The 16,701-nt window shown below is 58.5% G+C and overlaps 1 protein-coding gene across 7 annotated transcripts in view; it reads left to right on the forward strand.

The window, feature by feature from the left end:
• SEPTIN9 (septin 9) overlaps positions 1–16,701 on the forward strand; it is a 161,332-nt gene that overhangs the window by 82,125 nt on the left and 62,506 nt on the right. For all 7 annotated transcript variants that reach the window (XM_044745794.2, XM_070483697.1, XM_044745796.2 and 4 more), the window contains one exon: positions 531–1,172. In XM_044745794.2, coding sequence (XP_044601729.2) covers positions 531–1,172 — 642 coding nt within the window. The remainder of the gene's footprint in view (positions 1–530; positions 1,173–16,701) is intronic.

A 16,701-nucleotide genomic window follows, 5' to 3' on the forward strand; every position in this document is an offset into this window, starting at 1 on the left:
CGGTGATCGTGCACAGGGAGCCCAGTGCCTCCCCGGCATTAAACATTCTCGTCTTGGCTCTTCATGGTGTTATTGACGTGATGATGTCATTCCCATCGTGATTCTGATTGCCTATGGTTGTGACTATTATTCAGGGGACGTGTGTCCCCCACTGTTGCTGGTGGTGGGGTGTTTGCTGATGGTGTCTGTTGGGTGGAGGAAGGGAGGGATAAAGGAAAGGACCGAAGGCCACCTGAGCCACAACATCTTGTAGAGGATGCAGCTGAGAGGCCGTGCCGTGGCCGTGGCAGGTCAGAGGCCCGTGTCCTCGGAGCTCCAGCGCTGTGTCTCTCTCTCTCCCAGAACACGAGATTGCTGGCGTCTCTGAGTCCCCTTGTAGAGGTGGGCTGTCCCCTTTTCTTTCTGAGAGGTGATGGGGTACAAGAGTCTCCCGGGGGCCCTTGCCGCAGCATCCCCGCTGGCTACCTTTTGATGTTCCCAGGTGTTCCTGAGCCGTCCACTCATCACATCCTCCTCTCTTTATCTTTCAGCCTTGAAAAGATCTTTCGAGGTTGAGGAGGTCGAGACGCCCAACTCCACCCCACCCCGGAGGGTCCAGACTCCCCTGCTCCGGACCACGGTGGCCAGCTCCACCCAGAAATTCCAGGATCTGGGTGTGAAGAACTCAGAGCCTGCAGCCCGCCATGTGGACTCCCTGAGCCAGCGCTCCCCCAAGGCTGCCCTGCGGAGGGTGGAGCTCTCGGGGCCCAAGGCCGAGCCGGTGTCCCGGCGCACCGAGATCTCCATCGACATCTCGTCCAAGCAGGTGGAGAACGCTGGTGCCGCTGGGCCATCCCGGTTCGGGCTCAAGCGGGCCGAGGGGCTGGGCCACAAGACGCCAGAGCCCGCCCCTCGGAGGACGGAGATCACCTTAGTCAAGCCCCAGGAGTCGGCCCACCGGAGGATGGAGACCCCCACCTCCAAGATCCCCGAGGTGCCCACTGCCCCCACCGCTGACGCAGCCCCCAGGAGGGTTGAGATCCAGGTGCCCAAGCCAGCAGAGGTGCCCGCCTCCCCCATCCCGCCCCAGACGCTGGAGAATTCAGAACCCGCCCCCATGTCTCAGCTGCAGAGCAGACTGGAGCCCAGGCCCCATCCCCCCGCGGCCGAAGCCCCACCCAAGAGCCAGGAGGGTGAGTAGCCAAGCGCCGCGTCCACACTGCGGGGACCGGGGGTGGGGAGCTGCCTTTGCCATGGAATCTTGGAGGAAGAAGCTGAATATGGGGGGGATGTGCTTCCGTGGAGACCTGAGAATACGCGAGCGCAGGTGTCCAAAGGCTCAGGGGCGGGGTCTGGCGCCCTTTCTGTCCACTGGGGATGGACCAGGATGCAGTGGGTTGCACTTGAGTTAGACTTTGGGGGGAACCTCTGGGTTGAGAGGGTCCCCCTGGATCTGGATCGGTTGGCATGGGCCGTGGTGTAGAATATATGCCGTGTGAGCCTGGGACACAGGGGGCTGGAGGCCTGGAAATGAGGGGGACAGGAACCGGGGCAGGCTCATGGGGGCGGGAAGGGTTTGAGACCCAAGGATGGGCTCTCATGTCCCAGGGTGTCGCTGGGGGCAGGCAGCCTCCTGCTCGAGGAGACGTGCAGGCTGCCCTGCGAGTGCTGGGCGTGAGAGGAGGGCGTCCTGCTCTCCTGAGGTCTTGCATCAGAGGGTCTTCCTCCTCCTCCTCCCCAGGGAGGGAGGGGCGTGGCCAGAGGCAAAGAGACCACAAGGAGCCCAGGATACCTGTGGCAGCTCCGTTTGGGACTCTTCTTCTGGTGAGGGAGGAGGTGGCCCAGACTCGGACTTGCACACGTGGGGAACTTGTAGGGACGTGGTGCCCACGCCTGTGGGACGCACCGCCTGTTGGGAGCCCTGGGCCGTGGGGCGCTGTTGCTGCCCTCCCAGCAAGGACCCAGGCCCCACGGGGCCGTGTAAGGGTGCCTGCTGGGATGTGAGCCCCATGGAAGCTGGGTCCAGTTCTGATCGCAGGACTCAGATCTCGGTAAATGTTCCGTAAGCCATCTTTGGGTTGGACGAGCAGAACATTCTGGGTTTTTGATTGACATTTTAAAAATTATTATTTTTAATTATAGTAAAATATGTAAACATAAAATTGACCATTTTAACTGTTTTTAAGAGCACAGTTCAGTGGCTTTAAGTACATTCATGTTGTGCAACTATCGCCACCATCCAGCTCCAGAAGTCTTTCATCTTCCCAAACTGAAACCCTGTCCCCGTTAAACACTCACTCCCCATCCCCCTGCCCCAGCCCCTGGCGCCCACCGTCCTCCTGTCTGTCTCTGTGCACTTGACTCCTAGGGATCTCATGTAAGAGGAATCACACCGTATTTCTCCTTTTGTGACTGGCCTGTTTCACTCAGCACAATGTCCTCAGAGTACATCTGGTTTGTAACATGTCAGAATGCCCTTCCTCGGCAAGGCTGAACGATGCCCCATTGTGTGTGTTGAGCACGGTTTATTTGCCCGGTCATCTGCAGTGGACGCTCGGGTTGCTCTCCTCCTTGGCTATTGTGAATAAGCTGCTGGGAACGTGGGTGTGCAGGTGTCTCTTCGAGTCCCTGCTTTCAGTTCTTTCTGGTTTTCCTTTTGGAATGAGAATTTCCCAGTGGTCAGTGGGCTTCAGGACGGGGAGGGCTTCGGCTTGCGATGAGGCTGGCATGTTGGATAAGACCGGCCCTCCTCACACTCTGATGTGAGTGGCAGCCACGTTCTTTTGAGCACACGTTTGACTGAGCGGGTCGGGGTGGGAGTGAGGGCCTGAGACCCTGAACTTCCTGCAGCACTGGGCCACACTCTGAGTGGCCAGGGACAGGACCTTTGGAGGTCCCTTCCAGCCCTGGGTATGTGTGAGTCTGTGTTCTCTGCCGTCCACCTACACTTGACCCTGTGGAGGCACCCCTGTGCGCCCAACCACGGTGGTGTCGGTGTGTCGGGATAAAAGCTTGGCCGGTGTTCAGGTAGGGGCAGGGGGGCTGTTTCCTTACTGTCTTCTGTTGGTCCAGGGCCTTTGCCACCGGATACATCCCCCTCCCGGGGGTGAGGTGTTCACGCTCAGCTGCGTCAAACAGGATGTGGCCGGGTAGACGGTCGTCACCGGGCTCATCCGGATCTTGATGACAGCTGGCGCTGGATGGGCAAGGAGGTGGTCCTGGCTCCAGGGGACAAGCAGGGGCTGTCTGCTCAGGGTGGCACCGCCCTGGGTCATCGGAGCGGGCAGGGCACAGCCTCGGGCATGTCCTGGAACATATTCCTCTAGCGGCAGATACTTCGCAGACCAGGCCCACTGGGACCGGTCAGGCTGGCTCTGCCTCAGGAGCAGGATGGTGGGTGGGCAGCCACTGAGGAACAGTGTGCGAGTGCCAGGGGGCTTCCTGGAGCTCAGGCTGTTTCAGCAAGTCTGCAGAGAGTAGGATTTAACCAGGCAAAGAAGGGAGAGAACAGCATTCCTGGCTGAGCCAGCGGTGCAGGGTGTCAGGGAGGCTGGAACTCAGAGGGACTGCACGATCTCCCTGTGGAAGAGAATTTAAATGTCCGGGCTGGGCATGAGAGGACCACCGTCAGCATCCCCGACTCCGCTGCCCCTCTCTGTGCAGATGGAGGCCAGCTCTGTGTGGAGAGGTCCATAGGCCAGCGAGGCTGTCCTCCCACCCTTGGAGCAGAGCTGGGGGTCGGGATATGTGCCCGTCTTGTGTGTGCACGTGTGTGAGCTCCTGCATGTGCTGAGCGCCATCCCTCGAGTCTCATCGGCTGGGTGGGGAGGGGACTCTGAGGCCAGCACCCCCCGGCTGGACTGGACTGGGCGGGGGTAGGACAGATGCTGCAGAGAGGAAGGATGCTCCGGTGGGAAGGGCGGTGGAGGAGGTGGGGGCTCCGATGACTCAGTTTGGTAGGATTCCTTCCTCTTAAAGCAGCACTACAGATGCACTGTGAGTGAGCCCAGCCTCAGGCCTGGAAGTGAACTGGGAGGAGGAAGTGAGGGCCACTGTGGGCTGGGGAATGTGGCCCTGACCTGCTCAGCCTTGGACGTCCAGTCTTGAGGTCCTGGGCAAGTCCAGTTGGAGGGCGCAGCCTTCTCGAAGGAGGGGTGTCCCGGAATCCATTGCAGTGGCTTCTCAGGGCCCAGGGCCGAGCTCTCACCCAGGCCCTGCTCCATCTGCTCCCCGTCCTGTCCCCTCCTCTGGTCATGGCCTGTCCAGTCCGCCCGGACACAGATCTGGTTCTCCCTCCACCTTGCTTCCTGCAGACCCGGCACTCCCGTCCCGCCCTGCCCCTCCGTGGGAGGTTGGGTTGTGAGCTCCCAGAGCCCCCTACCCCACAGGCCCTGTTCTGACTGCCCTCTGTGCGCACACTGCTCTTAGCCCCTGGGGACCGGCTGGCAAAGGGCAAAGGCTCCGGGAGGGAGGGAGCTCCGTGCCCTCTGACCAAACTCTCAGCCCTCTGCTTCTGCCTCTGGGAAACCTAGACTGTGGCTTTGGCTGCTGGACCAGGTCTCCTGGGACTCCCGCTGAGTCACTCCCAGACTGACCTCCCTGAAGCACAGCACAGCTGAAATCCATGCCCACTCTGCCTTCACCAGCTTGCTCACCCCGGGGCCCTCCAGGATCCGCTCACTCTTTCGTCCAGCTCACGCCTCCCTGCTCCCCGCTCCTCCTACTCTGATCCTTTCATGGTCTGCTGCGGGGCCGTGGTCCTCACAACGGTCCTACCCTGACCTCCCGACCCCCAACCTAGCTCCTCTTCGCATCACTGCTTTTTGAACTCCTCTGCATTCTTCAAAGCCCAGCTCAAATAGCACCTCTTCCGTGAAGCCCTCCCACTAGTGGGAAGTAGCCTCACTTCTTCTGACTCCCGTGTCTTTTTGCATCTTTTTCATGTCTAATAGCTTGTGTTTGGCTTGGAGTGTAAATTATTTGTGTGTGGACCTTTTTTGTTCTGCGAGATTTTTTTTAAACATGAGAAGAGTTTTTCAGAGTACCATTTCTTTAACATTCAGAAAATGTAGAAATTAGAGAGAAACTAAAATTCACATGTAAGCCAGATATATCCACTCTTAACATTTGCTATACATTCTTCACAATTCCTACCCTGCCCCCCACTGGATTCTAGGTTACTTGAGGGGGGGACTGTTGTCTTTGCTTTTTTAAAGAATATCATGGGAGACCAAGTGACTTGGACATAGAGGGTGCTGAATAAAATAATGTTGGAGGAGTGACATGGGATGCTTTTTTGTGGCTCTTACAGGCAGGTGCAGGGACCCCATGGGACCCTCCAGGGACCAAGCGAGACTTTCCCGGTCAACCAAGAACCCCCAGGTCTGAGCTGCTCCACTCTGGTGTGTTGGGCTTTTGGTTTCCGAGCCTGCTGTCCCTGTCCCTGAACCTGGCACCGTCCTTGTCATCCTTTGGGGCCGTCCCTGCTTCTCTCGGGCTCTGTGTGGGAACGGCCTTGCCTCCTCTCCCAGCTCCCTGCTCTCCCCCTGCCCCTGCTTGGGTGGCTCAGGGTGGGGCTGGCCTGCAGGACACAGCCCCGTGTCTGCGTCGCCGGCTGCTGGCTCTGCCTCCCCCTGGGAGCCACCCCCCTGCCGGCTCCACGGCCAACACCAGCCAAGTTTCCCCGAGGCAGCCTTATAAGGTGGGCACTGGCCGCTCACTTGTGGGTCTGGTTCTTTGCTGTCTCTGGAGGCTCATTGGAGGCGATGGGGGAGGCCGGGGTGACCAGGCGGCATGAAGAGTGGGGCACTCCAGACTGGCGCCCGGCTGGGTTCTCGAGCATGTCCCGATTTCACCCCACGAGCCGACTTGTTCTGAGCTATCACTTTGCACACCCCCAGCCTCAATTTCTTGATCTGTCAAAGGAAGGAGGGGCTTGGCCTGCTGGCAGGAGGCGGTGGGGCGTACACCACAGTGGAGCCAGGGGTCACTTTGACAGTGGGCGTGAGATTGGGCTGTGGCAACTCAGTGAGTGTCTCAGTGGGGTTTCCCTTCCTTCTACTGAAAACATCTGCAATGTTCGTGGTCACAGCTGGAGCCTTGGGGAAGGTGGACGTACCTTCTCTGCCTGCGAGGTGTGCCTTCCACATGTGCTGGGGCCTGCTGCAGCAAGCCCGCATTAGGGGCTGGGGTAGAGTGGAGGAGGTTTCAGTTCCAGGGGGTCAACAGGGGCTGCAAGCACGGGGTTCCCTGGGACCCCCAGCAGGGACGTGGGGCTGGAGGTGGCTGGGCAGAGAAGGCTTTGGGGAAAGTGAGGTCAGAGCTGAGTGTGAAGGGTGGAGTGGGGAGCGACATGCGAGGCTGGGAGCAGGGACGTGGGGGAGAGGGCAACCCCGTGTGACTAGGGAGGAAGGGCCAGGCCCTGCAAGGCTCCCTGGACACCCCTCGTGTTTACAGGACACCCCACTAACGAGGGTCCACGCCGCGCCTGTTCTTGGGCTGGGAATGCCCTGGTGATGGGGTCTGCATCTTGTCCACGGTTTCACTCCAGCGCCTGCATGTGGCAGGAGCCCGATGCTGTCGAGGGACTCGTTTGTGTCTGATGAAGAAGGCGGGGCAGTGACCAGGCATCTGGCTATCCTTGGGCCCTTAGCCTGCAGAATTTTCTTCTGTGTGGGGCTAAATGTTTCTGCTTCTAGTGGGACACAGGCCATGCCTCCAGCAGGGGTGTTCCCACTGGCCTCTCTCACCTGGAAGGCCCGACTGCTCCAGGCTCTTCCCATGTGCCTGACCTGGCCCCGGAGGGCACCCGGGCACCCTCTTACCTTTGGGGATTGGGTGTCTTTCTCTTTCCCTGATTTAAGGACAGGCACACTCCTCCTCTGAGCTGTCCCTGAAGCCCATGCACACCTAGGTCTGGAGCAGGAAGTCCCCATGCATGAGGGGACAGGAGGAGTGTGGAGGAGTGGCCGGGCCCAGGTGTGTGTCCTTTAGGGTGGGGCAGAGTAGGGCGCCATGAGGATGGAGCTTGTCTCCAGGGCCCAGGACAAAGAACCCGCGCCCACTCCCTGGCTTCCCCAGCTGTCCGCCAAGCCCAGCCCCTTGGTGAGAAGGGACGAGCGCCGATCCAGGGAATGCGGCCCGAGCAGCTGCGGAATGCCTTAAATAGAGCCGGGCACAGCTGCCCGGAGAGGGCTGGGCCAGGAGGCAGGCGCTGGAGGCGGGTCTCCACTCTGCCCCCTGCAGCTTTGAGGGCTGTGGCCCTGACTACCCGGCCCAGCCCTGGGATGGAGCCCGGGCCCCCAGACACGTGGTGCTGGGCAAGGCCTCCCGGGTGCTCGTCCCAGGAAGCTGGAGCAGCTGCCAGACGAGGAGCTGTGTCTGCGTCCGCAGCCTTCCAGGCCCGAGACAGCTGCTGGGAGCCAGCGTCTGCACAATGGGGCTGCTGTCCAGGGGATGTGCCCGGGCCAGACAGCCGCGCCCTGTGCAGCGTGGACACAGGGCACGCTCAGCGCTGGAGGAGCGTGCTCAGACCCCCACCCGGCACCTTGAAGTGTGGGCAGCCCTGCCAGACCCTGGGTTCCAGCGGTCAGCCTGGAAGATGCCACGTGGTTCATGCTGGCCGGATGTGGCCAATGCAGGCCTGTGGCTGTGCGTCCAAGAGCTGTAAAGGAGCCTCTTCTCTGGGCCAGGCGCAATTGCTTCTCCCGTGGCTGCTCTGATTTGGCTTTCCTTGACCTGGGGCTTCCTGTGGGTGTCACAGGTGCCACCCTGGAATCCCAGGGTCACGAGAGCTACAGGCTGTAGCTGATGAGCAAAGGCACTCAGGAGAGGGGGCTAAAGTGGACATGCTCTGATTAAAGGGGGCATGGAGTTCCCACCCTTGGCCTCACACCTCTGTGGAACCCCGGGACTCTAGAGAACCTGGTTTGGAAATCCTTAGTTGTCCAACGCAATTCAGAGAGACCAGCACTGGTCCGAGCGCCGAACTTGGAACCAGAAGTAGCCCTGGCGGTCACTATTCCATCTCCCGCTTTCCACAATGACCCGCAGAGGTTACAACTTTGAGGCATGGAGTGTTAGAGCCGGGAGCCACCTGGGAAGGTGCCCACTTGTCTGGGGGGAAATGGCTGAGGGGCGGGGTTTGCCCTTAGACCTCAGGGGCTCCTGTTTCTGCCCTGCGCGGGCCGATGACTTTGCTCTCTGAGTCCATTTTCCTGTTGTTGCAATGGGCGTGATTCCTCCTGGGCAGCGTCGCAAGCATGAACGTGATGAGATGTGAGCACTGCCCGTGTGGGCCCAGCCCCCGGGGGGTTTTGGATAAACAAGCACACCAAGGAAACCTAACACTGCCCTTATTTAATGACCGGGCGTGGCTTGCTCATCCCTCCCTGAGCTTGGATGGAAATGCCCTGCTCTGTATCCCCCGCTCCCACTCCACCGATACCGTCTCTCTTCTCATTCTAAAGAGCAATACGTGGCCAGTGATAGAAGAGAAAAAATAAAGGTCCCTGAAATTTGAAAAGGAAGCCTGTCTTTCCCGACCACGACCCTCTCCACGGGCCGGCCCGTGTTCACGCTGGGCGAGCTGTGTGTCCTTCCGGATTTTGTCCGTGTGGACAGTCTTTCAGGGCATGTGTAGAGAAATCTGTGTGTAAACATCCTAGAGACTTTTTGAGAACACAGATGAAATCAGACTTCTGCAGCTCGCTTCTTATTTTTCCCACTTAGCATCGCCGTGGACGGCTTCGCGCTCGGCACTTGTTGGTCTGGCGCATTCCTCTTGGCAGCTGCATCCTACGCGGCTCTACGGTCCAGCTTTTCACTGTGAGGAGCAAGGCTTCCATGAACATCCTCCCACTTAGATTCGTGCACGTGTGACTGTCGGGTAGCCCTTCAGAAGAGGACTTTCTCCACCAAAGGATGTGTGCATTTAAAATTTTGATCCGTTTTGCCAAATTGGCCTCTAAAGCCATCACACCCATTTTCAGTGCAAACAGCAGAGGTGCTGTGCCCCTCGCCCCAGCTGAGAGGGTAGAAAGCTCTCGGCTTGGTGTTTATTTTGCACGTCTTTAATTAAGTGAGAGAGGTTATCTTTTCCTGTGTTTACAGGCCAGGGGCCCTGGGTTCCCTGTGAACTGCTCGTTCTTGTCCGTGGTTCACGTTTTTCCCAGTTGGGTTATTAATCCTTTCCTTGTTGACTTTTTTTTTTTGAGTTCTTTGTCCACCTTTGTTGTCGCTGGTACAAGTGCTCTCTCCCAGTTGTCGACTTTTAATTTTATTTGTAATACGTTCTTCCAAACCAGAGATCTTTAATCCTTAGGTCGTCAAGTTTATTGTTTTTCTTTTCTCTTTCGCGATTCACATCCTGCTTAGCGGCCCTCGGCATTCCAAAACCACAGACAAGACTCCACTCAGGTTTTCTTCTAGTACTTTTATGGTTTCATTTTTGTGTACTGAAATCATTAATCCACTGGGATTTGTTTGGGTTTAAACAGCAAGGTAGGGTCGTATGGCTTTTGCACGGATGTACGCGGGGAGCTTGGTTGTGTGTGCGCCTGCTATTTTTATCAGTGTGGGTGTCAGTATCGTGCTGGCTTAGCAGGAATAATCTGGGTGCATTCTTTTTTCCTCTGTGTTCTGGAACATTTTAAACAGCCACGCAGTCATCTCTGTGTTAACACTTTTAAAGAATTCACTAGGGAGACCATCCTAGCCTGATACTTTTGTGGGAACCTAGTACTACAAAAACTTCTAAAAAATTTTTTCCATGGGTCTGTTTTTAAGTTTTTGGTTTTTTCTTCTTATAATTTGTATCTTTTTTCTAGAAAGTCGTTCTTGTTAAGTTTAACATCCCTCAGATCGTTCAGAGGTGGTAGTGTGTAGAGGGGATGGTAAAGGGCCAGCCCTGATGGCTGCCACCATCAATCTGGGAACCTCAGCCGCTGCCCTGGGTCCAGCGCTGTCCGCAGAGGGGAACGCGCAAAGATGGGCTGAACTTGGCCAAGGCCCTGGGGACCCTCTGTCTGAACTCACGTGCAGTGTAACATGACAAGTGTTCTGGGAAGCATGAGGCCAGAGCTCCCAGCCCCGCGGGTGGAGCCCTCTTGGAAGCTGAAGGGGGGCAGAGTGGTCCAGGCAGGTGAAGGGCCATTGGGATTTAAGAATCACAAGTTTGGTGTTGCCCAGAGAGCGGCTTTCAGACTTATTTTTAACTGCAGCCCCCAGTAAGAAGTACATTTTACACCACAAACCAGGACACACGTATGTGTAAGAGTGTGTGTGTGTGGGGTATACCGCTGAAACAAAATTTCCATGGGGTAATTCTTGCCTTTGCTGTGTGCCTGCTGCACTACGATATTCTCTGTTCTTTTTTTGGAGGGAGGGGAGTTTTTCTTATTTTTTTAAAAAATGTCCTTATTGACGTGTAGTTCACGTCCCATACAGTCCACTCACTAAGTGAATAATCAGTGGTTTTTGTATATTCACAGGGTTGTGCAACTCTCAGCACGTGCAATTTTAGACCATTGCATCACCTCAGAAAGCAAGCCCGTGCCCATCAGCTGTCACCCCTGTTCCCTCCGTTTCCCCCAGCGCTCAGCAGCTAGTCTCTCTGTGTGTAGGTCTGCCTGTTCTGCGTATTTCTTAGACATGAAGCATACAATACGTGGTCTTTCATGACTGGCTTCTGTAACTTAGCACCATGTTTTCGAGGTTCATCCGTGCTGCCCAGAGCCAGCTGCCCTGCCAGGAGCGGAGCCAGCCTGGGGTCTCCCAGGCCGTGGTGGAGGCCTGGGTGGGGAGAAGACCCCTCCCGTCCTGAGTGCACTTGAGGCTCTGGCCCAAGGGCAGTCCTGACCCGCTGGGCACGGCCTTGAAGAGCTCCTGGGATGGGGACCACAGTCCCGAGGGCGCCATCTGCCAGCTGGGCGGGCTGCCCTCCACTGGGTTCTGGGTGCCTGTGCTCCACGTGGCAGCTGCATGCAGCACACCCAGATTTTGAGTCCAGAAGTCGCTTAGCTTCTCTGACACCTCAGTCACCTCATCTGTGAGATCAGGATGAGGTGGTGGACCCCAACCTTGAGCTCCCGTGTGCTACTCTCCATGTGCTCCGATAACCACTGGTTCAGTCCTGGCTCTGGGGCTGACTGGCTGCTTGGTGCCTCAGTTTCCCTGTCTGTAAAAGGAGGGTGATCACAGTCCCCACCTTCTCGAGGTGTTACAGGATGACTGTCTGGATTTGAATTCTGGCCCTACTGTTTCTAACCTATAGCTTTGGGCTCGCCTGGCCACTCTGTGCCTCAGTTTCCCCATTTATTGAACTGTTTCATTGAGTTGTTCATTGAATGTAAGAAAGTGCACTGAATGGTGCCTGGAGCATTGGCATTTTATTAGTTACTTTTACTATTATTATTGAGCCACATGCAGGAAGTGCTTACTAAATTCTCGTTGTTGTTATTACTGACTTCTGTGTCCTCGGGCAAGCCCGGTAGCCGTGCCCTCCAGGTGGAAGAGCCCTGTGATGACTGCAAGAGGTGATTAGGAAGAGAGGGGATGGGAGCTTGAGAACTGAGGAGGGTGGAGGAGGAGGCGGGGGAGGGGGCTGTGTGTCGGGTAGGCACAGAGAGGAGGCGGGAAGTCTCGGCTCTCAGACCCGGGCCCTGGTATAGGGGGCAGGGCTCCTTGATGAGTTGGTTTCCTCCGGGTTCCTTGCATCTCTGGGCCAGAGGAGGCGGATCTGCAGGTTCCAGATCATGAAATCGGAAAGGCCTTGCCCATTGATGTGGATCCAGATGCGGAAACTTAATTTTGTCTCAGCACGTATAGATTTTCCGTAGAGCCGGACAGGCAAGTGGGTTTCTCGTGGAAGCTGTCGGGAGATGCTGAAGTCTTTCCACCGGCCTGGGGATGGCACATGGGAAGAAGCCGTGATTTCATCCACAAATGTTCACTATCTTGCAATACATATATATATATATATAGATTTATATAGACAGAGATGTTCATGATCGTTTGGGGGCTTTCTTAGGTGGGCGCCCCAGCTTTGTTCCCTGCCCCCAAATATCTCAAAGTTCTCAGTCCCAAATCTCCTATCCTGGGGGCCGGAGAACCCAGCCCTCCTGGGGGCACGAGTGGGCCCCCCCGAGAGCACCTGCGACACGTGTGTTCAGGTGTTGGCCGTGAGGGTTAAAGAAGATAGTGTGCAGGGAGCAGAGGCCTGACCCTGTGGTCTAGTGATGGGTGTTTCTGCTTGTGTCTCCGAGCCCCAAGGTGGGCGCTCAGGGATGGGGGCACACATCCCAGCCATGACCTGGTCCCTGTCACACCCGTGGCTGAGTGCTGCTGTTTGCGCCTCACTCCTATTCCCTGGTGGTGGAGGGGGCGCCCCAAGATCATGCACATCGGAGCCCCTGGACTCACAGGTGGGGCTGCCCCGATGGCACCTTGATGGCCTCTCGATGGCCTCTCGGTTCCTGGAGAGGCGGGGCCTGGCCAGGTGTGGAGCTGGCCCTGCCTCTCCTTGATGCCCCCGCAGGTCCGCTGCCCTGGTGCAGAGCTTGGCCGGCTCCGCTCCTGCCGATGGTGGGAAGGCACCTGCCCACTCGGGCTCCTGACCCGGCCTCCGGCTCTGCCTGCCCTGCTCTCCAAGGCCCTGAGGATGCAGCAGAACCTGCCCTCCTGTCCTCACTGCCCCAGCGAAGTCTCCAGATGCTCCACCAGCAGCACCCTCCCTCTGCGGCTCCCTGAGCTGGCAAAGGGCCCTTCCCTCTCCAGGTGGCCTCGGCTCAGCAGGGTCCTGGCAGGAGGATGGCCCGGGCCATCATTTGAGACCTGCAGACCCTGCTTCCTGTGCTGGACCATGGGGCCCGCCACGTGGGGTGTGTCTGGTCTGAGCCGAGGCCCTGTGGCTCAGGAGGAGCCAGAAAGTTAACCGTGGAGACCACAGCTAGAAGTGGGGAGGGCTGGCAGTCACGTCCTGGGTGGGCGGGCCCTCCCTGCCTCTGAGCCCCAGTCACCTATGCCCTGGGCTTCTGGAGTCCCGCTCCGACGCCTGCTCTCTGTAGTCGGTCTCCAGGCCCGTTTCCTGTCATCCGTGCCCCCTGAGACTTCACACTTCGTCTCACCTCGTGCCCGGGCAGAAATGGGAGACCCTGTGGGGATCCCCGAGGGGCACGAGGAGGCTGCTGTTGGAACACAGGGGCCTGGGCCCTGGTTTTTCCATCTGTCCCTTCTCCAGGGTGGGTCACACTTGCAGATGCAGCCTCCTGTTCTGGCAGAACTTGGGGTGTTCCCTCCTGTGCACAAGGATGGGGAGCTGGTGGGGAGCACGTTACAGACCAGGAACTGAGCTAGAGGGGAGGTAGCACCTGCGGTCCCTAGTCCCTGGTGACCTCAGAGCATGCCTGAGTCATGGCATGACCCCTGCCCGCTCCCCCCAACTCACAGTCCAGGGGTGCAGCCCAGGAGGGAAGGAGGGGGCTGTTTTCACCCTCAGGGTGATTCCCCCACCTTAGTTCTGGTCTAACATCAGGCGTTCCTCAGGCCCGTGGCTCGCTGCCCACTTGCCCGCTGACTAATGCGTATCTGATGCCTGATGGGAAGAGCGGGCATGGTCGCCAGGGCTCGGGTTACAGAGGGCTGAGGCACCTCCGAAACGAGGTCTCGCAGCTGCCGACCCTCCACCTCGGCCTGGATCTCAGGTGCCCCGGCCCCACTCCCACCAGGTAAGTTTAGGCTGGGGCCACAGGATGTGGGTGCGGTGGTTTCCAGTGGAGGGCGTGGCTGTGATGGAGGAAGAGCTAGGGCCGTGGATGGGGAGGAGGGTGGACCCTCCATCCTCACCTGTCCCTGTCTGTCGCCTGGGTGGGAGCCCAGCCCCATACTTGGGCCAGTACCTGGGCCTCAGAGGAGCATCACAGCCCCACCTTCTTCCTTCAGGTTGGGGCGTGGGGGGCGGGGAGCTTGGCTACTCCTTTGTCTCAAGGGAGGGCCACGGGTGGTCTGTCAGCAGGGCAGCCGCGTGGATCAGGCTGGTGCACGAACAGGGGCGGACCTTGAATCCAAACCCCCGCTTTGCATGGTTTACCCGGTGGCTCTGTAAACGGATGCTCTGTTCTGGCAGCGTAGCCCAGGTCAGTGTACTGGAAGCTGAGCTCCCCGATGTTTAATTTAGCAGCGAGTGTGCTCTGCCCGAGCCCTTGCTTATTGTGCATGCTTGTTTTGGGCAGGTATTTGGGCACTGCTGTCTGTGGGCAGCCAGGGGCCCCGGCCACCCTGGCTTTGGCTGCCCCCATGTTAAATGGACAGCTGGGTGGCCCCACCTGTGCCTTCAAGCTGGTGCGACATTGGGTTCTAGTGCAGGTGATTCTGTTTGGACCCGGAAGGTCCGGGAACATCCAGCCTCAGTCTCCAGATGCGTCTTGGTGGGGTGGGGGAGCATTCTGAGTGGCCTTCCCGTGGCAGGGTCCTCAGACGTTGGATGGGCCTCCGCGTTGCCCCCCCCCGTTCCTTCCTGCTCCTTCCTGCTGCTCCCTGGGCGCACTCCTTCCCTCTCCCCTGCTGCACGCCAGCTGGCACCAGCACCTCCTCTTCCTGATGGGATTCAGAATGGGGAGACTTTCCTGGTCCTTGGGTCCAGATCCCTGTGGCAACAATTAGTGAAATCCTTATCTCACCCACCTGAGAAGGCTCTGCAATTGATAACAGGGAGAAGCCTGACAACTCTGCAGGAGAAGGCCAGCTTCTGGCACAGTAGTCACTTTCATTATCCCATTTTCCAGATTAGGCAATCAAGGCCCAGAGAGCTCCAGACAGTTGCCGTAGGCCCCACAGCTGTGTTAACAGTCTGGATTTGAACCTTGGGGGAGCCTGGCTGCTGAGGTGCCCCAGGTCACAGGTAGTAGCAGTGGGGGTGGAGCTCTTGTCCTTTGCTGGCCACCAGGGCTGGGGACAGGGCCAGTGCTTGAAGCCGAGTCCGTGCCCTGCAGCTTTGGCTGGGATGCAGGGGAGCCCAGCTGACACCCTCCTCCTGCTTCTTTCACAAGGCACCATGAGATGATGAAATGAAAGGCAACCCAGTCAGAAAGGAGAGACTCTGGTATTCCCCTGTTCCTCTGGGCCCTCAGCTGCCCTGGATTTTGAAATAAGATCCTGCTTGTCGGCGGGTGAGTGGGAACAGATTGGAAGTCCCATTTCTTTCCCCTGAGTCACAGCTGCAGGGAGCCCGCCGTGGCTGTTCCCCTGACCCCGGTCAGCCCAGCCAGGTCCTTCTCTTCCTCCTCCCACCCCTCCTCACAGGACCAGCGGAATGCCGCTGGAGGAACCAGCCCCAGATGTTTTGGCTGGGGGTGGAGGTGGGGGGTGTGCCTTCTTGGTTGGGGAGGGGGCTGAATTAAAACCTCCCTCGTTGTGGTCTCCAGGCTGGCCCTGGGAAGAGCGGGGGACCCTGGGCTGTCACGCCAGCATCACTGCCTCCCGCTTTGCTCCCTGGCCCTGGAGCAGGTCCCAGAGCACGCTGTCCTTCGTGTACTGGGAAGGCTTCTGCAGCCTCGCCAGGCGTTATTGATCTTTCTGGGCCTGGAACTGGTTCCTCCACCCTCCTGATTCGGGCTGAGCAAGGCTCTGAGATGGGCGAGGAAGGGAGGAGCGATTGTCTGCGGGCTTCTCTCCCTCTGGGCTTCCTCTGATCCCACAGGGTGAAGGTGGGAAGTGGATGAGCCCTCCCCTCGGGGATCGGTGACCTTCACGCTTATTTCTGAGGACCTGCCAAGCCCCCCGGGCTTTCCTTTTAACTCTCCCTGGGTGCTTCCTGGGTGCCGTGGGGGCGTTACCTTGAACAGCACAGGTCTCTGTCCACACTTCCTGGACACCGTGGCCAGGTCCCTCGGACATTAGAGACAGTGTCAGGTGGAGAAGCAGGAGGAAGCGCAGAGTCTCCACTCTTGTGAGCGCCCCACCTTGGGGCCAGGACGGTAGCCTGGCTGAGTGGCTTTCTGGGAGGTCAGCCGGTCAGCGTGGCCTGGAGCCGGTCAGCGTGGCCTGGGGAATGGGAGGGGAGTCTCCATCTTGAGTCTCCTCGTTTCTGATCTCTGGGCCTGGGGACGGCTGTAGGGGAAGCAGGAGTGAGGGCAGGGGCCAGGAGGAGCCAGGGGAAGCCCGGAAAACCTTCTGCCCTCACTCCCTGCCCAGGGCCCCTCCTTCCCCAGGGAGTGCTCAGGGCTGGGCTCGGGGGTCGGGGGGGGGGGGGGTGGTCTCCTGGCTGCGTGGGACGATGGGGAAGCTGATGAGGCAAGACCCCCGTAGCAGAGGGCACGCTCCTTGTCAGAGCGCTACCCCCCCGACCTCTCGGGTCCTACTTCTTTCTACCTTCCAGGCTTGTGTTTCCAAAGCAGGGTTCTGGATAGTTCTGAATCTCAAATGCAGCTTTCTGGACCTGGACCCAGCTCTTTGGAACCAGGGTCTCTAGGGGGTGGGGGCCAGTCTACAAAAGGAAGTTTACTAGATGCGGCTATAAGCTCCCTCCCCCTGTGCCTTCCAGCCCTTCTTCCCTCTAGGGTCTTGGTCGGGACTCAGCTCCAGGGTTCAGATCCAGACTGCACCCTGACCAGGCTGTGAGGGGGGATGGGAAACTTCAGTGCCCCCAAGTCATCTGTCCGCAGAATACTTGGGAACCCACCGGGCCACCCCCCACCTCACCCCTGAGAATGGCGGACCCGATGCGTG

Source organism: Equus asinus, chromosome 13, assembly GCF_041296235.1.
Source record: "Equus asinus isolate D_3611 breed Donkey chromosome 13, EquAss-T2T_v2, whole genome shotgun sequence".
NCBI classification, from domain to species: Eukaryota; Metazoa; Chordata; class Mammalia; order Perissodactyla; family Equidae; genus Equus; species Equus asinus.